We start from the raw sequence: 25,796 nt of genomic DNA on the forward strand, positions 1-25,796 counted from the left end.
GCAAAGTTCTGCTTTTCATAAGCAGACTCAAATTTTAATTTTGTTTGTCTCTGTAGGAATACATTAAATACTATCTCCAAGGACATTCAGATATCTCCTTGCTTCCACTTTGTCTCTCTGTTTCCATTGAGAAAGTGTTTTCACAACCAACTCTTAGACTGCTCAGTTTTATATTAACAGAGCTTTTTTTTTTTTTAAAGTTGTTGCCTCATCTTGTAGGATTGATATATAGTATAGTCTTTACTGAATTAGCAAAAAAATGTTGTCAATTTTCCTCTTCTTCTCCCCCTCCAAAGTTTCTAATGTGTTTGTTGAATAGCATGTAAATTTAGGATGTATAGAAGAGAAGGGAATTCAGTATAATTGATCCCCTCCTTTTACCTAGAGAGACTTTTCTATCCCTACTATTTTGACCGTTCATTCTCCTTAAAACACAGATGCAACAGTTACTTAAATAAAAGATACTGATTTTTTTTAGGAAAATAGAAATTTTGTTAGGGATAGGACCATCTCTGCTTTTACTTGTTAGCATCAGGGTAACTGGTCAAAGATACCTTTTCCACCTCTTTATATATCTTGGTAACTAAAGTAACTATATTTTAATAGGGAAGGAGATAATACCAACAGATTGAGACTTCTACCATGGTCTCTTTGTAGATTTATCCTTGGACGTGGCAGAAGTCGGACATGACCAAGGGAAAAATGAGATCTCATTAGCCAAGTCTCTTCCTTCCCACTTAAAAACAAAATCAAGGAGAATGAAGTTTTACAGTACAAAGTTTTAGTTCATTAATAGTTCCCTTAATGTAAAAACAAGAGAGGAGAGGTGTAAGATTGGAGATGGATTTGGATTGACTTCTACTAGCTTCCCAGCGTAGTTCTGCAAGTAACCTGGATGAGCCTTTCCACCTCAAAGGAAAGTATCCCATGGATCTCTAATGCAGCCAAATGCTAAATCAAGTAGAATGCATCTGTCAGCAGCCAGCAGGAGAAGGAGCAAAGAAATAGACAGCGAGGAGGAGGAAGTAGACCATTACCAGCACAGTACCTGAGGAGGGAAAGGGAGGGACACATCTGAGCTCATAGTTCAGCAACCTGAGAGCAGACTCAGAACTTTTAATAACTTTTGCTAATAGCCATTTCAGATCACCTTTTCTCTTCCCTTCAAAATTAGAGACTAGCTAAAAGCTTAGTTTTAAGTAGAACTACTTACCATATCTCTTCAATACTGCCTTGCTTCTCTTCACCACAAGTGAACAATCAATACAAGAGCCCCCTCCCTCCCCCCCCACCCCCCCAACCAGGTTACCTAGGATAACATGCATCTTTTCTATCTGGGGTTTGAATTAGCACTTAGAATTAAATGGGGAATTTGGAGTACTTGGAAAGAAGTTCTAATCGCCAGGCTATTTTCTTTTCCCTTTCCTTGTTTCCCTTCAAACCTACCTCGAAAATAGTCACACTTGCCATCCATGAAGATATAATTCATAAGAATGACACTGAACATGCTGGCATAGACATGGATGTCACTGAAGAACAGCATGAATCCTGTTGGCTGAAGAGAGTAACTGGAGTCATTAAATTTTGGCATGGAGGTTGGAAGGCTTTAGGACCTCAGGGAGTCCTTTTTTAAAAATCTAGTTCTTTTCACCCCCAAATCCAGTGTTCTATTATATCCCTTTCAAGTCATCTCAGCTATTACATTGTATCCTCATAGAACATGTTGTAATTTTGTAGGTGGAGGAATAGGCCAGAACATTGGGCCTCTTCCAGTCCAAGAGAGGTCTCCAGTAATCTGGAGGGACATCTATGCCTTCTGACAGCCTCCTTGAGTGAACATGTGTATCTGAAAAAGGCCAAGTTAACTATAAAAGATAAGGTTTGTATGAATGTCCATGGAAGGAAGTGTCCTGTTTCCCAGGGGAGGTCCATTGGATTCCTGAGAGGAGATACCTTGAGAAAGTGCTCTAGGTACCCTCTTAAATGTGAGGGAGTCAGTGAAAATAATTTTCAGGGGATCACTGACTTCCTCACATTTATTTTCACACCCACTATGACTTACATAGAAGATGGAGAACAGCACCAGGATGGGTATCTGCAGCATACAGACTTGTACTGCAATGCAGCTGCCGATCTCAATGCTACAAGAAGTGAAAAGGGAAGGCTGGTTATCAGTGGCAGAGGGATGGAGGCACCTGGAGAGTGGGCAGAGGATGAGGTGGTGAAAGAGGAAGCTGGGCCCCAAATGCAAGTGCAGTCAGGACCCCCTACAGCCTTGACTGGTCCCAAATTCTAGGCCCAGAGGCTCAATGGAGCATTCACACTTGGATTTTCTGGTACTTCATTTACAGTATCATTAGACCAGTCTTTTCCCAGCCATTACTGCTACAAAACTAACTTCTGCCTGAGATGGGGATGGAGGACAGAGACTACAATCTTATATCTGCAAAATCAAAATGGAACTATTTGGGAAACACGATCCCATGCTTACCTTGTATTTAAGGGTTTCATTTTCCCTTTCCTCTGAAGACAGTATCTACCTCCTGGGGACAGCTCAAACATTTCTTGAATTCCACTCTAGCTATAACGCATTTCTTTCTGAAATAGCTGTGACCCCTTGGTGATGTTATCCCCAGAGTACTTGGAATCAATGCTAGGAAAGACTTTAGAAATGATCCATTCTAATGCTATTTTATATAAGGAAACAAACTTATTTAAACAGGTTAGTATCTTGCCCTAGGTGGCACAAGTAGGTAATGGCAGAGCAAGCATTAAAACCCAGATCTTTACTCCTTAGTTCATACTGCCTACTCAGAGAGAACCATCCCTCTCATTTCCATCTGCCTCTTCCCCTGGCTAACCTGGCTTCCCTACTCTTTATCCAATTTATAACAATAATTAATTTGTAATAAAGCTATTTTGGAGATATTTCCTGCCACGTTTTGGTTCCATTAACAAGGCTTTTTCCTGCTAACGTCAAGCTGAGAATTTAACTGCAATGTTGCCAGTGTCGATCATTAGATCTCTAAGGAAGGACTAGGGAAGTATATTCTACAGGAAGCCTCCAAGAGAGCCTGGTCTGTCACCAGGAGTTTGGCACCACCTTCAGACTGTCCCATCCCTCCACCCTGCAGAGGTAGCATCTCACCTGAGACTCAGGTGATTCTGCAAGGCAAACTGAATCCCATTGACAATCTCGGGCAATTCAGGCACCATGGCGAGCACAGTCACTCCTATAAAATACTGGGAGAAGAAAAAGAAACTTGGACCTCAACTTCTGCTAAGCCCTTATATTACCTCAAAAGGCACCAAAAAAGAATTTTCCATCTAAGAAAAGCCTTCTAAATAGGAGCCCAGCACAAGCATTGGGATTGGACCAACAAGTTAGGCTAACTTGGTCAGGGGCAGATTGTTCCTGTAGTTTTCCTGGACCAAGGCAGCGAGGCCCAGATATTACCCATTTAGAGCAGAGAAAACTCCTGTGAGAACCATTAGGACAGTTGAGGCAGCCCTAGGGTACAAGGGGTGGGAGGAGAGGGGGAAGCAGATGCCCCAAAACAGCTCTGGCTGAGCTTGCATAGGGATTGTCCTCGTGCAAGCCATTTTATGAGAGTGGACACTAAATAGGTGGAGGCCACCCCCACTCCCTGTGAGAGAAAAGGGAACCAAGGTCAGAGTAGACCCCAAGTCAGGATTAGGAAGGGATCTCTGCCTTAGCCCAGTAGTTTTTTCCTTAATCAAGCTCTCCAACATTGGACACCTAAATGGGGCCCTGCCTCCAATGGAGATGGCAGCTCACTTGCGACACGGTGGAGCTCTTCAGAATGGGACTGATGTGCTCTGTGGCCAGGTCAGCACAGGCAGACATGCAGAAGGTGGACAGCAGCAGCAAGAGCAGTGCGCGCCACCGTGGCCAGGCAACCACAGCGCCGCGATGGGGCCCAGGCCCTGGCAGCAAGGGGGTGAAGGAGGGAGAAATCAGAAGCGAACCCCTGTTTTTATCCTTCGACCTCGTGGACCTTGTGTGCTGCTTCAAGATTGGGGGTTGGGGGCACAAAGAATCCAACTCCCGTTTGAATAATTTTGTTCCAAGGGCCTGGGAGCCCCCTCAAGTTCTGCCCAGCCCCCATGGCTCTCCTTTCCTAACCAAGAAACTTGGTTAATTGCTGTGCAGGGAGGGGCAGGGCAGCTCAGAGGAAGACCACTTACAGGGGCCACAGTTGCTGTGGAGAACGTAGCTAGGAGAGCGGGTCTTCAGGGTGAAGAGGAGGCCCACGAGGTAGGTGGTGGGGAGCAGGAGGCACACCGTGTACACCAAGGGCCTGCAATGCAATGCCGCCGTGAAGGGGGAGAAGGCCGCGGCCCCAGCCAGGGAGAGGACAAGGCCGAGAATGAGCAGCCACGGCAGAAAGGGGCAGTTACGTGGTGGGGGAGGTGCAATTAACTTCGTTTGCAATGAGTCACTTTCCAACTCTCAGAAGCCCTCCCTGTCCCACCTGTTCGGACCACAAAGGAGGGGGGATGAGAGTGTTACAGGTTAACACTCAGTGTTACCCCTTCAGTTCCCCTCATTTCAAAGATCAAACTGAGGGATCAGGCCCAGAGAGAGAAGACAAAAATTCCATGGCATGCTACAGAACTAGGAATTCAAACCCAGAGCCTTTTCCACACACTGGGCAGCCACCTTGCACACGTAAGCTCAGGAAGGGGAAGGGAATTGCTCAAAGTCACAAGGCTAGCTCTTTTTAGGAAATCCCAAACATTTGGGTCAAACAGGTGGGAAATGGGCAAAGTGGTCAGATACTGGTTCTGAGGGATGCCCAATTGTTCCCCTCAGGTCATAAGGTCCTACTTACTGGACATGATTATAGTAGAGAGTTCCATTGTTCTTCATCTGAAAGGCATTAATCAGGTGGGCAGGGATTAGGAGCTATCCTATCACTTCCATGTTATGCCTTATGTATAGCCTCCCAGAATCCAAAACAAAAAAATACTAGTTAAGTGACCATGGTATACTTAAATCTGATCACGATAATGGAGGAATCAGTTTTATATAATACTATTACTAAAAAGTTTCCTTTCTGCCAAGCCCCCATTTACCCTAGTGCACATAAGAGATGTCTGCGCTTTTGTGTGTGTGTGTGTGTGTACATACAAAATGGATATAGAAAGGACTGAAGTTAGTCTAATATCTGATTAGTATATTGACTTGGAAACCTCAGAAGAGGAGGAGGTGGTATAATTAGGATTCTGGGGCTAGCACACATTTATGGTTAGGATTATATTTGGTACTTCATGAAATTGCCTATGCTGGGCAGTCGTGGGGCAGGGCAAGGCATTCTACCTACCAAGTCAGGCCGGCAGCTGTGGCACAGATAGCTCCCCGAGGGGTCCTGGGTAACATTCTGGCACTCCCTGCAGATCAGTCTCCCATAAACCTTGGAGAAAAGTGTGGGGGCAAACACACCTGCCACAGCCAGGAAATTAGTGTCAGGTCCCATGGATACCTAGGATTCTGAGATCTCACTCTTCTGGTCCTTATACTTGCTGACACTCAAGTCTTAGAGGTTCAGAACAGGTTCTCCAGACATCTCCTGAGTCAAGCAAATGTGTCTCAAAGTCATGGTGGCCCTCCAGTTTAACAAACCGGCTACCTCCCAAAGAGCCAAGTACTAAGCAAAAAAGTCTTGACACATCAAGACCTAGAATCTCAAGGAACAAAAACATTGTTTCTTAGGCTAAAAGTAAGGAATATGTAAAGGCAAGATGTAGGAATTGGAGTTGAGGGAAACCTGTCATCTGAACCCATTTGGATTGTCAGTTGCAGGCTTCCTCTCTGGGAAAGTCTGAGCAAACTTGGAGCTTCCTACACCAACCGGAGAGACGAGGGGGCAACAGGAGAAAAGAGCCCCAAACATACAATAAAAAGATCTGGATTTGGGTCTCCTTTGCCCTGTTTCTGCTATGGCACTCAGAGCATCGCTACCTTCCTCATTTGTAGAAGGGGAGTGTCTGGGGAGCTGGACAAGAGCAGGACTTCTTAAACTTTGTCCACTAACAGCCCCTTTTTGTTCCAAACTTTTTATATGACCCTGTATATATGGATATATAAAATACATGTACACATCAAACATTAACTGATAAGTCATAATTTTGTGACCCTCCACACATTCAGTTGTGAGACACCATATCGGGCTGTGAACTACAGTTTACAAAGTTGAAGACTAGACTTGTGAAGTTCCTTTTAGCTCCAAGGTTCTTCCCTTAGTCACCATTAAATTAGGAAGAAGTGGAATCGGAGCAGAGAGAACACAGGCAGGTTTTACTTCCAAGCCCTTGGAAAAAGGTTTCTTCAGCTTTGCTGTAAATACCCGTTAAGTACCTTCTTTTGTTCAGTAATTTTTCAGTCACATCCAACTCTGTTACCCCAATGGGGGTTTTCTTGGCAAAGATATTGGAGTGAGTTGGCCATTTCTTTCTCCAGTTCACTTTACAAATGAAGAAAGCGAGGCAAAAGGGGTGACGTGACTTGCCCAGATCACACAGCTAGGAAATGTCTGAGGCTGGGTTTGAACTCAGGAAGGTGAATCTTCCTGACTCCAGGCCTGGTGCTCCATCCCCTGCATATCCTAGCTGTCCCAAAGCACCCTCCACTCTGATCGAATGTTTCCTGCCGCCACCTCCAATCTGGAGTGCTGGTACATTGTTACCTGAATCAGGTAAATGCATCCCAACACTGCCACCTTGGGCCCACACCACACCTCTGGCTTACCTCCCACAGAGAGGAAGAGCAGGGCAGAGCTGACTCCTGCTGATTGGTGGTTAAGCTTCTGTTCAGAGTGGTGCATTCCCCCAATCACCATGCAAAGACCCTGGAAACATCAGATCTGAGTTTAGGTTAGAAGGGGCTTGAGGGAATCCTTCATCCAACCCAGTTTTCTCTCTTCAGAAGAAAGCCTGAGGCCCAAGGGCACACACAGGTCTAAGGAGAAGTGGCCTTTGAACTTTGATCCACTGATTTGTAATCTTGGGCTCTTTCCAGTAGAAAAGTTTTCATTCAAATGTTTTCTCCTCCCCTTTGCACCTCCTTTCCTCCTTGCTATGGACTATCTTGCTGTACAAAAGGAGAAAAGTTCCAGGGGGCCTTCTTTCCTCCTTCCTCCTCCAACACAATAAATTGGTAAACACTAAGTTAAGCATCTGTTCTGTCCAAGTAGTCACCAAGGCCTAGAGTGCACTTAGCCTGCTGATGGACTGGACTTCATGGTATCCTATTGTCTAGCATGGAGCCCCACATGTAGGTGCCTATCACTTATTGAATATCTATTCTAAGATGTCAGGTATTCCTGTTTTAGCACTATAAAGGTCAGTAGCATAGGAGTATCTCTAAAGCAATTAAGTGGAAAAATTCATTAATCCAGGGATGAATGGAGATTCTGTAAAAATGGAGGGCCAGCTCAGCTGGAACCAAGTGAAACATTTCTCACTCCGTGTCTACTCCGTGATAGGGACTAGGCCCATCCCTATCTTATATTCTTTGGTAGGACACAGTATACTGTGATACTTTGATAAGTAAAAAGATGCTTTAAGGAGGGAGAGCAAACAGAAAAGGCTAAAAGATGACATTTGAGTTGAGCTACAAAGGAGGCTTCTGGATTCAGAGAGCCTGGTATATAGTAAGCACTTAAATTTTTTTTTTAAAGTTATTGACTTATTAAAAAAAACTTTTAAGTAATACTTTTTAATTTTCAAAATATGCAAAGATAGTTTTCAACATTCAGCCTTGCAAAACCTTGAAGCACTTAAATTCTTGACCGATGGGATAATTTAAAAGCAAACATAGGGAGGAAACATAGTTCCCCCAAGTATGGGGAACAGAAAGTAAGCCAGTTTGACTAGAATACATTGTATGTGAAAACATAACAGGCTGAGGAGTTTGTACGTGATCTTAAAACAGGGAGTATCTGAAACTTCTTAAGCAGAAGAGGGACACAATCAGACCCGTGTCCCTCTTCTAAAAGATTCTTTTAGAAACATTTCATGGATTGTAAAGGGAGGAAACTAGAAATGTGGACACACTAATCAGATCTTTAAGAAAGCCCAGGCTCTTCCAGGGATAGCTTGCCCTGTACCAGCTCCAACCAGGATTGGGAACATCTTGGGATATACGTTCATCAAGTCTTGCCTCAGGGTCAAACTGTTGATAATTCACGAAGAATATGAGTTCTATGTGGCTGCCCCACTATGGTCTGTTTTCAATTGAAGGAGGGTAGATCAGAGAAAGAAAGATCTGTATATCAGGAGGCTAAGAATTTGGGGTCAGGCAGCTACACAAGTGCCACAAGCAGAGTCCGATTTCTCCTAATGACTCCAGGGTCTGACCAGAAGTACAGGCAGTCACAAAAGGCAGTAAGCAGGAGAAGAGTCTGCATCAACAATGGGGAGCCAATGAACAATATGGAGCATGGGAGAGAACTGCTTTAGGAAAGCCCATCTAGTGATGGGACAAGAGAGAAGAATAGTACAGAGGACAGAGGTGGAAAGTCCACTGGATTTTGAGTCCAAGGCTGTGGGTTCCCAGACTCGGCTCTGATACTCCCTGTGAGGTTTTGGTTAGGTCTTTTAGTTCCCTGGACCTTAGTTTCCTCACCTGTGAAATGGTGGTATTCAATTAGATGGATTCTGAGCCTTTTCTATCCTAAATCTGTGATCCTGTCAGTAAAAGTCTGAACCAGGGTGATATCCCATGGAACAGGAGTGTCTAATTCAAATAGAAACAGATCCTTGTTGCTGTATTCTAAATTTTTTTATTAAGTATTTTAATCTGGCTTAAGCTGCTGTGGAATTTTGCTGAGACTTTTGACAAGTTGGACATTGTTACAAAGAAGGGATGGAAAAGAGAAATAGAACTGAAGAATTGACAGGATTCTCATGCTAACTGAATGTGGATTTGGATAATATTAAGGAAGACCCAAAGCTGATGGCTTGAGCTCGGAGGACAGAAACAGAATCTGCAGTTAAAAGACTCCCTAGAGCACGACTAGTTCAAACCAAATGTGAACAAGACTCTTCCTACTTATTATGTCATCCCAACATGTGACCATTCAGCCTCAGTTTGAGGCTTCCAGAAAGAGGGAACCCATAAGTTCACAAAGTTTCACTTTGGCCCATGAGAAAAAATATTTAATCTGCATTTTTTCCCTTAGGACTTAGAAAATTCATTAAAACTACAGCCTATTTCTCATTGCTTTTTTTGGATCCCCAATGCCTGGCACATTGTCAATATCTATTGAAGTGAATTCAGTTACATCTCCTTTCTGAACTCCAAACCTATATTTATAATGGCCTAGAGAAAATTCTCACTTTGCTACATTATTGACAAGAGTCAAATTTAACATGTCCCACCCTGAACTCATCTCACTTCCTAACCCTTCTCTCCTTTTTGACCTATTTTTCTGGTCCCCCCATTTACCCATAGTCACCAACTATGTTTACTAACTTTGGCGTGATGTTTGACTTCTCTTCCTCACCTCTCCAATTGGATACTGAGCGGTACTGATTGATTATATTCCCACAACACATTGTTGCTTCCCTAGTATAATGCCCCATTCTCTCCCACCTGGATTGGTGGAATCACTTCCTTTTCTGCTTTCTTCCTTTGAAGTCATGGAGCTGCTAGAATAATCTACTAGTTTTATTCCTACTGCTTATCAGATTTATTGATACCCAGAATTCTTCACTGACTTCCTATTACCCTTCATGATTTGGCAGCAGATTTCCCATACTACTCCCTCTGTGGATTCAGTGCTTTGGCCAAATTAGACTACTCTTCCTTCCTGTCAAATATCATTCCTCCAAATATGCTTAAATTTCTACTTTCGGGACAGTTTTTTCTCATATTCTTTCCTAATGCTTGGAATATTCTTCTGCCCTTCCCCACCTCTTCTTTGTGTAATTCCTACCCATACTTAAAGTCAGTGACATCAAAACTCGAACAAAAACAGATCTTTGCAGGCCACATATTAAAAGCCCCCAAATTACCACTATCTGTGTTGTATTACATTCTTGTTTATTTTGTTAAATGTTCCCAATTGCATTTTTTTATCTGGTTCATACTATTGAGTCTTGTATACACTGTGAGTATAGCAGTTCTGCTTTAAGCTACAACTCAGATGTCATCTTTTGCCAGTAATCTGACTCATGATCACCCACCTTGGGACTCACACAAGGGTAATGGACAATATTACATAAAATATATTGGAGAAATAGAAAACAAAAAACTCTTGGTACTTTATCGCTCCAAGCTTCTGAGTGCAAGGATTCCTATCCCCATTCTTTGTACACACTTAACAAATGTCTACTGTGGTTTAGAGAACAGACTCCATGGAAGTGAGTGATCTTTTGAGACAGAATGTATTGAGAAGATAGGATCACAAAGGAAAGAACTTGTCATGCAGCTGTGTTAACAAATGCAACTTTTAGCACCTGCCACTTCACTAGAGGTAAGCCCAATTTAAAAATGTCATGCACAAAATAGGAATTTCTTCAAATCAGAGAAAGCCAATTCATCATCAGGTCATAGCTTGACCTCTTCAATTCATCATCAGGTCATAGCTTGACCTCTTCCATCACTTCTGGGAACACTGCTAGAGAGATTTTTAATATGAATGATTACCAGAAGAGGATTCCAAGTTTTAGAAAAGGTCTCATGGCAACCTTCCTTTAAATCAATGAATAAAACATTTATTGTGCAATTTCTGGGGATATAAATAGCAAAGACAGACAATATATGCTCTAAATTCATCCTTTTTGTGTCAAAGACCTCCTTCCCTTGATAATCTGGGGATGCCTTATAGACCTCAGAACCATCCTTTTTTAAATATATAAAACAGAATACATAGGATTACAAAAAGGACTAGTAAACAAAATATTAATCAAGAAAAAGCTCACAGACCTAGTTCAGAACCCCAGTGGTTCTCAAGTTTTCCATTTCTATGGAGTTCTCTCCTGAAGCAGAGAGACTACCTCTCTCACCTGCTTCCATCACCAGTGAATTGAACAGAAGCATCCTGGGCTATCAGGATTACTGAGACCTCCAGTCAGACTTTGGGGTGGGGGTGGGGAGTGGGGGAGGTGGGGTGGGAAGGCAGGCCAGGTAGGAGGTCATCCACCTGGATCATGGCAGAGGTGCAATGAGACGGGCGCCCTTTTAAAATGCAGTCTTTCATGTTTGCACATGACAAAAAAAGTAGAGGGTCACAGTCAGTGGGGGAACTCTGGGTGAGGTATAAGACCCTTCAGCCCAGAAGGAACCTGCTGACAATGTCTGGTTCAGCTGCCTGGCTCCCCTAAGGGCTCTCAGCCTTCCTGAGAAGTCAGGGGCTGGTAACAACCTGTGTTGAGATTAAGCCAGAGTGATACCAGGTGGCAAACTACGTACAATAACGAGTTTTTTATGTGGTCCCACGTGCACAGTGTTGTTTTTGTTACATTATAAAAAGGGGATGGCCCTTGAAATAAACGAATTCCATTTTTCCATCCTCAGGAGTCCCGCCTCATCACTTCACTAGAAAGGTATATTTTAATCACCCCAACTTGGGGGGGGGGCTCCAGAAAGCAGGACTCAAATAACAAATTGCTAGTTTTCAAGACTTTGAGGGGGGAAGGGGAAGGACCGGGAAGAGCAGACATGACTGCCTGTTGCCTTTCATAGGAGCAGAGTGAAGGCGAGTTCTGCAGAGCCTGGGGGCCAGATGAACAACGAGGGGGCTTTAGAATTCAGAGCTCTGAATGTTCAGAGTGGGGTAAGCAGAGGGCCTTCGTTTTCTTAGGACACCCTATGGCGCTTTGCACCCTGGAGGGGCTCGCTCTCTGTTTTCCATTCGCATGAATGGTTACTGACTGGTTTTTAATGAGGGGCTTCTGGGAAGGAGGGCTGACTTGGGGATTAGAGGACCAGGCTCTCCATCCTGTATGTCCTGCTTATTATCTGTGAGGCCGTAGGGTTGGCCCAAAGCCTACCTGGGCCTCGGCTCCCTCACTGGAAAAATGAGGCAGATGGATCTGCTCAGGACTTGTCCAGCTCCAGAAATAGCAGGCCATGGGCCTGTTTTGGAGATGGGATATGGAGAGGGAAAGGATGACTGAAAACAGAGAAGCCACAATTAGTCTCAGATTTTGAGGCCTTTGCGGGGCCATGGAACCGTTTGCCTCGGCCAAATGAGAACTCCGATCTGATCTATGCTTTCCCCGGGCTCCCGGAGCCCTCCACACTTGGTTCTGAATCAGGAACAAGGAAACATTTTAGCCGGACTCACCGGGACGAGAAGGATGCAGCCCAGCACGGTCCCTGTCAGAGCAGACTTCACCACCTCCTCATAGCATCTGTTCCCCTCCTGGGCCCCCTTCATCAGGGCAGTGATATAAAGCGTCAATTCAATGATGGAGCCAAATGTGGCATTCACCACAGCACCCACGGCAAAAGAGCTCTGAGCCGAAATGCTGGGAACCAAGACAAAAACGGGGCTGGAGGCTGCCGTCCCTTGTTGCCTCGCCCAGGACCTCCCAGAAACTCCTTAGCACAGAAACTAGGCACAGGCTGCAGAGGTCAGGACGGTCAGCACCGAGCAGACGGCTGTGCTGGGGTCACTGCAAGACACTTGGATATTTCTGGATCACTTAATGTTCATCAAAGGACCAGAGTCTCCAAGTTGAGGAGGACCATAGACATGAACCGATCCGATCCTTGCCAGTGCAAACATGAACCGATCCGATCCTTGCCAGTGCATAAATTGCTACAATACCTCAAATAAGTCATTCAGCCTCGATTTGGGCACTGTACTAAAGTAGAAAGAGTGCTCACTCTGGAGTCAGAGAACCTGGATTCAGATCCCACACTACCTGTGTAATCTTGATCACTCAACCTCCACAGGCCTCAGTTTCCTCAACTGCAAAAAGAGGGGCCTGGCCTAGACTGGTTCCAGAACTAGGATCCTGTGACTTGAAGCCAAAGAACTTGTAACTAACAGGGAAGCCCCATTTGAAACCAGAAGTCTTTGAGCTCCTCTGTCAATGACAATTGCTTACAGTTAAGGTGTGCCCAGCCCTTTCCTGAAGCTCATACCAACCTAGATCAAAAGTCAATAAACATAATTAACTTCCTCACTTAGCTAGGATCGCAGATACTCCAAGACCACTCAGGATGCATAGAGGAAGCCAGAGCCGCTGTGGCTGGGGAGTCATTTCAGTCCTGGCTCTCCGGGACCCATTTGGAGTTTTTTTGGCAGAGATACTGTGGTTTGTCATTTCTTTCTCCAGCTCATTTTACAGATAGGGAAACTGAGGCAGGCAGAGTAAAGTGACGTGCTTCGGTCACACAGCTAGTAGTGTCTGAGGCCAGAGTGGGACCCGGATGAGTCTTCTTGCCTCCAGGCTGGGCGCCTTATGCCCACAACAGAGCTACGTCCCTGCGTCTCTGGGTTCTAGGCCCAGCACTTCCTACCATCCTGGTGCCTCTGCAAAAAGCAGGCTGCTGAGACCCTCACTCACTCACCTGGCGATAGCTGTGCCGGTGAAGTAAGAGAGCAGCATGATGGAGAGGAGGGAGAGGCTGAACTTGGCCGGAGAGCTCGTGTACTGGTTCTGGCTGTCCACGTAGCCCAAGATCAGGGTCACGAGTACCAGCGGCAGGAGGTCTGAGGCAGCAGTTAAGGAAGAGGACTCCCCGCTCATGTCTCTGCGCAGATGTTTGGAGGGGGCCATCCCCCGGCAGAACCAGCCGAGTTATTCCCAAGGGGTCGGGGCTCCACCCAGCAGCAGCAGCAGCAGCTGGCCTTCTCTCCCTGCCTCCCCATACTTCACCCTCCCCCACCGGCCACTGCCCAACATTTCTTTAAGGTGGCCCAGCGTTGGCTCTAAACTCCGACACCTCCACTGGAGGCATGAGCCCCTTGATTTCAGGATTATCTTCTCTTTGCCCAATACCCTCAGGCGAGCCACGCTGCTTGCTTATTTTTGCCAGAAGCCCTCATAAAACTTATAAGACGGGGATTATTCAAGGTCACAGTTAAAGTGACCTTCTCCTCATGACAATATTCAGCGTTTTCAGAGGGGGTTCCGTAGAGGGAGTCAGATCACCCCAAGACTTAAGATGATGCTTCAGAAGCACTTGGGGCAGAGATTATAAAATGTGCACATGCATTCAGGAGCTTACCTTGAATGAATGACGTTTACATTTCTGGCAAGTGCTCTGGTCTTACGCAGGCTAGAATTATCTTGTGGGCTATCAGAATCCGGTACCTGCTGGCATTCCGCCCTTGACCGTTCTTATGCTAGCCCTCATAAAGGCTTGTCTGAACTTGGGGAAGCTTAAATAATGCTCCTGCACCCACTCGTGATCACCCAGCGTGGATGTGCCTCTTGTGTTCCCCCCCAGAGGTGTGAGGCTGCCCGATGTGCCTTCAGGAAGGGCGCAGCCCTGAAGCTGCCCTGTCCTCAGGGCTTTGTGGGGCACAGCAACCCTTGTTGATTCTCAAACATGCCTTTATTGACAGAGAACACTCGGAAGACCCCTCCCCGCCCTCCAGGCTCTCTCCTCCATCTCAGACTAGCGGCCCAGACCATCCAACCCTGGGCTAACCCTCGGAGAAGCTGCTTCAGCTCCTGGAAGGCCGGGGCAGGCCCAGGAGCTCACCACTGCCAAAGGCTTGCTCCTTCCCGCTTGGGGCTGAGCCTTCGGCCTTCCTTTTTCTGGGCCCAGATTCAGTCCGTCCCGTCCCACTATTCCCAGCCACAGGCCCACTATGGACAAATGGCCTTTGTGGAGGCCTCTGAGAGGGCAGAAGGATACTGAGGGCAAAGACGTGCACCCCGGCCAAGGTGTGCTTGTAGTAACAGGAGCTAGCTGCGCGGCGGCAGCGCAGGAGCGTGGCAGCATCCCTGGGTGCCTCTGGCTAAAGCAGGTGAAGGAAGCAGGACGGCAGAAGACTTTCAGAAGGGCAAGTTTCTTCTGAAGAACTATTTATATCAAACCTATTTTTTCTGACATCCCACCCCATCTGTCCCTGCTATAGTCCTCTGGAGTACAGAGAGTTGGTTAGGTGGGCTCTGGTCTTGGACCCTTCCCTGGTTCATTGAACGCCAGGGGACATACTTCCCTACTCCTACCTCAAGTTTCCTTTTGCACAAACAGAGAGCCCTAGAAAGAGGGAGGGAATAGGAATGCAGAGGAAAGTCCATATAAAGCTGTATTTTTCTGTGGCCCAAAAAAGCAGCATTAGTATTGTGAAGGTGACAGAAGTGGGCAGAAGAGACCAGAGCTGGACTTGGGTTGCCTGGAGCCTTTGGGATTTGACTACCATTTTCTGCTTCTAACAGTTCTATGAAAATAAAATGGCCTTTGAAATCTATCAAAATATTTGAGCTTTAAGTCCCAAAGATCTGACAGGACCTTTCTGGTACCTCTTAAACTAAGAGGAGGCTTCTGGGGGAAAGAGTTTCCAGGTATATGTTTGCCCTTCCACTTAGAGTCAGAGAACCTGGGGTCTAGGGTCACATTGTCCACTAATGAGCTACAGGGCTCTAGCTCAATCACTTTAACCTCCCTCTCTAGGCACTGACTCCCATTCATCTGTAAAATGGGGAATGGATCTACAAAGCCCCTTCAACTCTCACTGCCTTTATCCTAGGATCCCTACCACCAGGGCTTGGGTAGGTGTGGAAAAAGACTAATAACAATTGAAACTCAAACTTTCCTCTGCCTTCAACAAGCTGCAAGTTCAGATCTTGGCTCTATTTGGTTTTAGTCCAGCATCAGCCGAAGGCAGAAGGAAGGAAGAGGGATGGCTAGAGACTACAAGGAAAACTCATACTGCACACTTCAGACTCTACAAACTGATTTTTCTCATTTTCCAAGGTTTCCTTAACTATCTTGTAAGGTAGATAAGGCAGATACCCACTTTTACATATCAGCAAACTGAGCCTCAGAAAAAATGACCAATGTCGTGCAATTGGAAATTGGAAAATAGAACAGGTAGATAGAAGACTGGACTTGGAACTGAAGATCTTGGATTCAAATACTGGCTCTGCTGCTTATTTGTGAGCTTGGGAGAGACACAAATCTTCTCTAGAACCTCAGTTTTCTCATCTATAAAATCTATGATTAGAAAAGGGATGTGAATCAAGATTTTTCTGATTTCTAATTGTTTTTCCCTCCTTCCCATCTTGCCTTAAGGACTGAATGATGTGGTCTGAGCATCCCGATGTTCCTTATTTGCCTATACCCAACCTGCCCATGGACACTGGTCTTCTAGTCCCAAGTCCATGAGAGCTATGAGAGGTCACCCACCCTCGGCACCACGTGTGGCCCTCTCCCCCTCCACCAAAGACCCCTCACCTTTATTGCCTGCACATGCACCTGCTCTGGGTCTTCCAGGAGGATTCTGGCCACCATTCTGGCATTCATCTTGGCAATTGGAATAATGAACACTAGGAGCCAGGAAAAGCAGCAGATGAGGCTGTGGATGACCACCAGCACAGGGTAGCCCAGGAAAAGCCAGATGTAAGTGCTGACTCGGTACTAGCAAGAGAAGACCAAGAAGGAAATGACTCCTTTGTGCTGTTCCATCCCATGCCCACAACTTATACGGGGGACCCTGAAGCTCTTTGATTCTGTCCTCACAGATAAGGGTCTTCATGAAGAAAAAAGCAAAGATTCTAAGTCACAGCTTTTTGAAACAGCTTATAGTAGTTAGGTGTCTTATTCTGTTGATAATATTTACTTTACTCCCCTTTTGTGATTGATGGAAAAAATCAGAGGCAGTAAAAGAGACCAACTCAATACAAAAACACACAGCTCAAAAAGTATGTTGGTATGAAAGACACAAGAGGAGGTCCCTGATCTCTGTACCTCAAATATCAAGGATGAAAAGAGAAGGGAAGGGGGAGCGTTAGAACAACAGGCTTACCCAATGACTGTATTTTGGGTGGTTTGAGTATGTTTTCTGAGTCTTGAGTAGCCCATCAAGGTGGCTGAGAAGTGGGGTAGTCTCTGGTTCAGAGAAGAAGTCACAGTCACCCGCATCCTTGCACAACCTAAGGGAGAAATGTTCCTGGAAGAAGGAAGAAAGAAGTCAGGAGGAATATAAAAGCAAAAAACAGGAGGCCAAGAGCACTTCCGGGTACAGCCAAAGTACATGGAGCATGATTTTTCTGATTTCTAATTGATTGTCCTTCCCTCCACAGCTCACTGACCACTGACCTTTAGAAAGAAGCGGTGTCTGTGTATGGGAAAATATTTATGCCTACAAGGAACAAGCATCAGAGACCCCATGGCCTTCATGTGTGCAGATGCAAACCCTCAAGAAGAAATCATGGAGAAGGAATAGGAAACCCTTACATAGTCCCACTGGGGGAAGGAGGAAGGTGTGTTTTGCTTACAAAGACTAATTTTCTAAATATCCTTGTCTCCTAAGGTAGGATTTTTCTCTGTCTCACACTCCTTTCCCCTCTGCCCCCCACTCTTCCCCAAACCACTATGATGCCTGGGTCTCCCTATGGCCACCTCAGCTCCCTTTCCCACCCTTCCCTTCTGTACCTTCTGAATCACTTTATCAAATGGCCAGAGCAAATATCCAGCGAGATGCCAGCATAGTTTCCCTGTAGGGGAAAGGACCCAGTGAGTTTTGAAAAGGCCTTCCTTTCCAGAAGATGGACAGAGAAAGGTATCTGAGCTAAGGCTGTATGGCCGCTTCTCACAGTATTGGGGAAGGAGCTCTTGTCCGTGGGTATGGGTTCAGGTTCGGGTATGGATTACATCAGATGATTTCACAAGGTTAAAAGGGGCTATGATGAGATCAGGTTGGGCAGAGGAGAGCTGCAGCACAAGGACCACAGATCTCACAGTTCTGCCAAGCCATTGTTTCAACCCAGAAAAAGAAGTCACCCCAGAAGCAGATACAGTGGTTGAATAAACATGGATGGTCCCCGAGAATTCTATCATGGGCCTGGGTCTCCTTTAGTCAGTCTGTTGTTTCATTCTGGAAATGAAAAGTGACTCCTATGGAGGGCATTCAAGTTTGCAAAATAGCACACAACAGTCTTGTATAGGAGGATGGGGCAGATGGTACCATCATTTCCATTTTACAGGCAAGAAAACGGAGGTTCTGAGGGAAATGATAACAAGTAATGGGAATTTGGACCGGATCTCAGGCCCCCGACCCAATCCAGCCCACTCTCCATGCACTAAATTACTGCAAAGATGACAAGTCTGAATCCAGAGGTGGCCCGACCCTGTGGGAAGACCAACCATAAGGAGTGGCCAGGATGGTGAGGAACATCAGCCCAGACAGGAGGAGGTAGACCAGGGAGAGCCACCAGCCAAAGAGCAGCACGTAGAAGACATTCCCCCAGATCACGGTGGAGCCTGAGGACAAACTACCCCATAAGTCCCCATGGTCGAGGAAGCCCCCCACCCACTCATTTTGGTGCCCCTGGCTCCCCCAAGGCTAACGGGTGAGAGGTGGCTTACCAGGGGGCCTGGTGACGATCTCGGAGGGGTCTGACCAGGGCTGAGCAGTCACATGGCTCTTCCACTTCTTGAAACCAAACTTTCAGGCATAAAAATAGGAGGAGAGAAGGCGTACAGAGCCCCCTCCCAAACCTAGGCTTTTCCCACTTTGCTCAATCCTTTCTTAGGAAAGGGAGGCAATGTGTAAAGGCGCAGAGTTAGGTCACATTGGAGCAAAACCCCACCTCGGGCTTGGGACCACCTTTACCACTTTTAATTTTTTTTTTTAAAGTCAAGAGATTTATTAACTTACTAAGGAATCTGCTCCTATTAATAGCAAATGCAGTTTTCTGGGTTTTTAATAGTATTTTATTTTTTCCTTAAAAAAAATACAAGTAAAGACAAATTTTAATATTCATTTGTAAATTTCAAGCTTCAGATTTTCACCCCTCTACCATTCCCTTCCTAAAATGGTAAGCAATTGGATATAAAAACAATTTTTCCCCCTAGAAGTGCAATCAGGTTAAAATGAACGTGGAGTGAAGATCACTCACTAGAGAAGGGGTCTCAACAAACAAGGCAACACGGTGCCTTAGGAAAGAGCACACTGACAGAGGATTGGCTGCGAGGGTTCTGCCTTGGTGGGGACTCGACTTGTACTGTTGGCTGCAGACCCATAAACCACAGATCCTGCTCTCTCCCCAAGGTCACTGTTCAGCCTCTTCAGTCCCAGAAAATCAATCAGCAAAGACATACTAAGCCTCCTCTCTGCATCAGGCGAAGGTCCTGGGAGACAAATGCACAACATGGAGCAGCATCGGAGCCCAAGACGTGAGGTGCTCACACAAGTATGGGGACGCAAGCAAAGCAAATGGGGAAGCCAGGGAAGACTCCACGTGGGGGATGGGAGGTGCCTGAAGCTGGGTTGTGAAGGAAACGTGGCAGTTCCAGCGGTGCTGGAGGGAGTACATCCCAAACACAGGAGACAAATCAGGCAAAAGCAGCCCATGATTTGGCGTGGCTAGTGCCAGTGCTGAGAGGGCAGGGCCTGGAGTGGGCAAGCCGCATCCTCCCGAGTCCAAACCCAGCCTCAGACACTTACGAGCCGCATGTCCCTGGCCAAGTCACTTCACCCTGTCTGCCTCAGTTTTCCCATCTTCTCAAATGAGCCGGAGAAGGAAATGGTGAATCACTTTCTTTGACAAGAAAACCCCACAAAAGGTCATGAAGAGTCAGATGATGACTGGAACCTCATGGAAGTTGAAGTGGTCACCAAGGGAAGGTTTAGAATGAAGAGGGTCCAGAACAGGGCTTTGGGGGATAGTTGTGGTTACAGGGCACAGGATGGACAGCAGCCCTGCTAAGGAGACTCTGAAGGAATGATTGGGGAGGAGAAGCCTGAAAGGAAGACATCGTAAAAGCTCAGGAAATCAGAAATGCCCTGAAGCTGGGTCTGTGGTGGGAAGGGGGACGGAGAAAAGGTCACTAGAAAGTCCAGAGACAGGCTTCCAAGGCTGAGAAGAGAGAGAGAAGTCGAGGCACACAGCGTTGTTGTAGAGTTTAGCTGAAATAAGAGGAAGGAAATGAAGGGAACGGTGTGAGGGGAGGGATCCTTGTGCGACTGGGGCATAATCTTACTGGCAGTGATGAAGGGACCCATAGGGATGACTGCCTAACTGCAGCAGGCGCTGTGCTGAGCGCTTCCCAATTAGTGTTCCCTTGGCTCCTCAGGACCTCCCGGGAGGCGGGTGATGTTGCTGTTGTCATTTTACAGATGAGGAAACTGAGGCAGACTGAGTGACTTGCCCAAGACTGTAATGGGCTGAAGCTTGAGTTGATGCACTAAGGTCCCAAGCACAGGAGGCTAAATAGTAATTGGATCATACTCTATTAATATACATGATTGGAGAAAGAATGGCCCCCCGCCCACTCTTTGTGCAAGTCCTGATGTGTTGTATAGGAAATGACGATTTTGGTGGGTGGAGGCAGAGGGGCAGGAAGAGAGGCGGGGAAAGGAACAGCTGGCTGGCTTCTTGACTCAGCTGCACACATTGTGATCGTGAACCTCCCTTCATCTCTGATCCCCTTTCACCTCCGACTTCTTCACCTCTACTGAGAATAAAGATTGAAGATTTTCCCTTAACCTGAATTCCTGACTCTGGCTGATTTTAGAATACGCGGTCATCACACAAGACTACATAGTCTCTGACTTGGGACACTAGAGAGGAAGAGAGATTAGACACAGAAGGATAAAGGGAGGGACTGTCAAGAGATAGGCAGTGATTATTGAGGCGATCTGCTGGAAAGAATGGGCTGTAGGTAGGGTGTAACCTTGGGGAGAAGTGTCATTTCTTCAACAGAGATGAATTTTAAAAAATCAAAGGATAAGGAATGGATGATATAATGGGGGACAGAAGCAGCTCATGACAACTTACTTCCTTAGTAAGGTGTGAGATTAGATCCTTAGATAAAATGGGGATTTGGGGATGAGGTGATTTGGGAAGCTTAAGGAAAACAGACAGTATGGCAGAAAGGTAATTGGGGGAGTGGGGGGCTGGAGGCTAGGGAAGGGGGAAATCTTGGGTACAAGGTGGACCCAGAACTGAATTTTGAGGAAAACTAAGGATTCTCTGAGGAAGTGGAATGCATTCCCAGCATGGGGGGGACAGTCTGCAAATGCAGGGGCAGCAGTCCTTTCCCTACTTACCCCCCTTTCAATTGCAAAGGTTATGCTGTCAGATTTCTGTCTGTTGTTTCTTCCCTAGGGAGGAAGGTCTAGACTTCCTTTCTGAGTTCACTCAGCTCAGATGCAGTTTCTGCCAGAGCTTGATTTGTACATTCAAAACCCGTCCAAAGAGCACACAGAACTGCTACCATTGCTGAAGCCCAAAGGAGGCAGGGAAAGTTTCTCCTATCAGCAACTGCTAACATTCAGAGACCCCATTAATGCTTAGAGGAGACTTTATAGTCATCATCTCTTTTGAGCTACACATGAAGCTTCTGGGAGGAAAAGTATTAGAGGGGACAGGACTATAGTTCTTGGGAAGCAGCTAAATGGCACAACTCTTAGAAAGTGGGACCTGATATCACTTACTCCTGAGTTTAGATCTACCCTTATACATTTACTGTGTAATTCTGTGCAAGTCATGTCACCTCTCTGTGCCCAGTTTCCTTCTCTGTAAAATGAGGTATTAAGACCTACCTTCAAATATATTTAAATTCATGTCCATGTATAGCCTATATCAGATTGCTTGCTGCCTTGGGGAGAGGAGAGGGAAAGGAAGGGAAGGAGAAAAAAATCTGAGAATCAATATCTTACAAAAATAAATGTTGATATCCTCAGGATAATACATCATGACCAAGTAGGATTTATACCAGAAATGCAGAGCCAGTTCAATATTAGGAAAATTTATTAGCATAATTGACTGTATCAATAACCAAACTAACAAAAATCATATGATTATATGCAGATATAATAGATAGATGCAGAAAAAGCATTTGCCAAAATCCAACAACCATTCCTATTAAAAACACTAGAGAGTATAGGAATAAATGGAATTTTCCTTAAAATGATCACTAGCATCTATTTAAAGCCATCGGCAAACATCAGATGTAATGGGGACAAACTAGAACCATTCCTAATAAAACCAGGGTTTCTGAAATAAGGTTGCCTACTCTCACCATTACTATTATTGAATTGAATTGAATATTGAATTAGGAATGTTAACTTTGGCAATAAGAGAAGAAAAAGAGATTAAAGTAATTTGAGTAGGTAATGAGGTAACCAAATGATCATTCTTTGCAGATGATATGATGTTATACTTAAGGAATCCTAGAGAATCAACTAAAAAATTACTAGAAACAATTTACAACTTTAGCAAAACTGCAGGATACAAAATAAATCCACATAAATCATCAGCATTTGTACATATTACCAACAAAGTCCAGCAGCAAGAACTACAAAGAGAAATTCCATTTAAAATAACTACATAATATAAAATATTTGGGACCTGCCAAGGCAAAGTCAGAAACTCTATGAACACAACTATAAAACACTTTTCACACAAATAAAGTTAGATCTAATCTCTTAGAAAAATATCAAGTGCTCATGCGTAGGTTAAGCTAATATAATAATAATGATAATACTACCTAAATTAATCTATTTATTCAGTGCCAGACCAATCAAACTTCCAAGAAATTACTTCACAGAGCTAGAAAAAATAATAAAATTCATCTGGAAGAAAAAAAGGTCAATAATTTCAAGGGAATTAATGAAAAAAATGCAAATGAAAGTGGTCTAGCTGTACCAGGCCTAAAACTATATTAAAAATCAGTGGTCATCAAAACCTTTTGGTACTGCCTAAGAAATGATCAGGAGGATGATTTCAGAGAGGCCTGGGGGGACTTACATGAACTGATGCTAAGTGAAATGAGTAGAACCAGAATTTTGTACATGGCAACAACAAGATTATTAAATGATCATCTCTGGTGAACAAGGCTCTTTTCAACAATGAGATAATTCAGGCCAGTTCCAATGATCTTGTGATGGAAGAGAACCCATCTGTAGCCAGAGTGTGGGAAATAAATGTGCATCACAACTTAGCATTTTCACTTTTTGGTTGTTTGCTTGTTTTTTTTTTTTCCCCTTTCTTTCTCTTTTCCTTTTTGATCTGATTTTTCTCGTGCAGCATGATAAATGTGAAATACATATATAAGAACTGCCCATGTTTAACATATATTGGATTACTTGCTGTCTAGGGGAGGGGATAGGGGAAAGGAGGGAGGAAAACTTGTAACAGTATTTTGCAAGGGTGAATGCTGAAAACTATCTTTGCATGTATTTTCAAAATTAAAAAAAATTAAAACGAATATTGAAAACTATCTTTGCATGTAATTGGAAAAATAAAATACTATTTAAAACAAGAAGGGGGAGGGGAGGAACCTATCTTCCAGGATTGTGAGGGTCAAACACATTTAAAAATCTCTGAAGACTTTAAAGCACTATGTAAAAGTTGCTATTATTATCCCTAGCCTCGGAGGTGTTTATTTGCTAGATTGGACATCAGAGAATAATTTGGGAAGAAGGAAGGGATGATTTTTGCTTCCTCTCCCTCAACAAGCAAAAACTCCCTAATAGACACTGCTGCTGTCTGGCAGGCAAGTCAATCATCTGAAATTCCACCCAGAGCTGGCGGAGAATATCTATTGACACAGCCCGCGTCCAGAAGAAGAGCACCCTTTCCAGGTCACGACGAGCTTCAGCTGCAGGGGAGGCGGGAGATTCTCGGGCTGTGCTGCCAAGCAGGAGAGGGGAGCCCCGCGAGCTTCCCCGTTAGAGGCTCGGGGAAGGACCGCCGCCCGTCCTCAGCACCAAGAGCCGGGGAGACTCACCTTGTAGTTACCAGATAACGCGTCGGCCTCTACCCTGGGCTCTGCCAGGATGCTCGTTTTGACCAGGCGGCTGACCCACGCCCGGCTCTGGTCCAACGGGTGATGGAGGCAGCCGGGTGTGGACGGCTCTGCGAAGGACAAGGGTGTGAAAGGACCCAGCCAGCTTCCGGTCCGCCCGTCCCAGCAGCTCCCCCTTCCCAGACAAGGCTCTAGGGACAGGCCTCCTAAGCGGGCATGGCGCGTATGGGCATCCCAAAAAGCTCACCGGCAGGGTGCGAACGGCCGGGCCTCAGGCAGAGCAAGCCGGGAATGGGAATGAACTGCCCCTTCTCTTGCCTTGTGAGGTCATCGCGAGAATTCTTTGTGCTGCCCACTCTACTGCCGGCTCCGAAGCCCCTTATCCCCTGCGCGGATCCTCCGCCAAGAAGAGAGACGTTTCCTTTGTGCATTTGTACGCCCGGGTTTACACCCGCACCCGGGAGGTAATTAATAGCTTCTTGATCCATAGAGACCACCTATGGGACCCACTTCGTTACTACTCAGAATATGAAAAGCTTTGCAGTTGCTTCTTTTTTCTCCTCCCCACCACTAAATAAATGTTTGTTGGCCCATTTAGCTTGCCAGCCTTCTCCTTCTTTACACTCAGCCGGTATTAAGCACCTACTGTGTACCAGGTACTACAGGAACAATCTGAGCACACAGAGTATTCTTCTATACTTGTTTCCATTCAGAGAACTGCACTGTGAAAGGGTCCTTAGGGGCCATCTAACGTGGTCTAGAGCCAGCAGGGTTGCACAATGGAGAAGGCACCCGACCCTGAGTCTGCAGACGTAGCTTCAGACATATGCCAGGTCTGTGACCCTGGGCAAGCCACTGTTACCTCCCCACCACCTGCCTTCATTTCCTCATTAATACAATATTTATAAAGTGCTTTGCAGACTTTAGATTATTATATTGCTAATATAATACCTGAGATTTCCTGCAAAATATGTCCAGATAGCTTCCAGTTAGGAAGCTCCATTAGCAATACTGAGATAGAATCTGTCTCTGGTTTCCACCCAATACACCAAGCTGATCAGACCAAAGAGCTGAGATTGTAGGGCCCATTTAGTAGTTCTTTGTAAAATAAGGAAACTGAGGCCCACAGCAGAAAGTTTAGGTGAGTTGCCCAAGGCTCTCATTAAATAGAAGCAGAATTTGAATACTGGTCCTTCCATATCCAGCCTCTTTCCCATTGCCACAAAGCCAAAAATGTCAGCAACTCATGATCAAATGAGCTTATGTTCAGTTCTTGGGATTTCTTGATTCTTTTTTTCCTCCCCACTCCACACCCCACTTCTGTTATTATTTCACAATTGATTTGGATCTTGCCAGGTAGGGAAAAAAAATGAATACCTGGTCAGTGTAACTGTTAATCAGCAGTCCTAACGATAAGACGGAGAAATAGACTGAAACCAGTAAGAACCATGAGGTTTGGTAATTTTTTTTTAAAGTAACCATTTCAAGCTAATTAATTACAATAAAATAATTTTTTCTTTTTCTTCATGTTCATAAAGAAGCATACCCACAAATACATAGGGTCAGCAAAACAAACTTTGGCCATGTTGGAATGCAATTCTGGCTCAGTACGTACCTCTACTATTGAGAGATTATCCATTAATTTTGCTTTATTAAGGAAAGACCCTAATTTTTTGCAAAGGATTCCATTTTTCTCAAATTGTTTAATCAGGAAAAAAATTACCTTCATGCATCATTCCCTCAGAATTCTTGGTTTCATAGACAGGGAACTGGATTGGGAGTCAGGAGACTCGGAGTTCTTCTTAGAGCTCTGACACTAACTAGCTGTGGCCTTCGCAAACTATTTACCTTTTCTGGGCCTATTTCTGCACTTGTAGAATGT

At 45.2% G+C, this 25,796-nt stretch overlaps 1 protein-coding gene across 2 annotated transcripts; it reads right to left on the reverse strand.

Moving 5' to 3' along the window:
• Window positions 1-25,796, reverse strand: LOC100916310 (putative cation exchanger C521.04c). Of its 2 annotated transcripts, XM_031939051.1 has the most exons (20): window positions 25,638-25,796; window positions 24,162-24,411; window positions 23,897-24,024; window positions 18,527-18,605; window positions 18,305-18,421; window positions 17,594-17,655; window positions 16,965-17,108; window positions 16,394-16,576; window positions 14,849-14,951; window positions 13,553-13,694; window positions 12,318-12,501; window positions 6,773-6,872; window positions 5,349-5,467; window positions 4,857-4,894; window positions 4,210-4,322; window positions 3,800-3,948; window positions 3,149-3,243; window positions 2,063-2,141; window positions 1,447-1,555; window positions 1-1,048 (listed from the first exon to the last, which is right to left on the reverse strand). In XM_031939051.1, exons 1-20 carry the CDS (start codon window positions 25,641-25,643, stop codon window positions 975-977), a joined length of 2,274 nt encoding a protein of 757 aa, XP_031794911.1. In that variant the 5' UTR covers window positions 25,644-25,796; the 3' UTR covers window positions 1-974. The 2 variants fall into 2 exon arrangements, with proteins under 2 accessions (XP_031794911.1, XP_031794912.1); XM_031939052.1 differs by lacking the exon at window positions 18,305-18,421.

Source organism: Sarcophilus harrisii, chromosome 5 (genome assembly GCF_902635505.1).
Source record: "Sarcophilus harrisii chromosome 5, mSarHar1.11, whole genome shotgun sequence".
NCBI classification, from domain to species: Eukaryota; Metazoa; Chordata; class Mammalia; order Dasyuromorphia; family Dasyuridae; genus Sarcophilus; species Sarcophilus harrisii.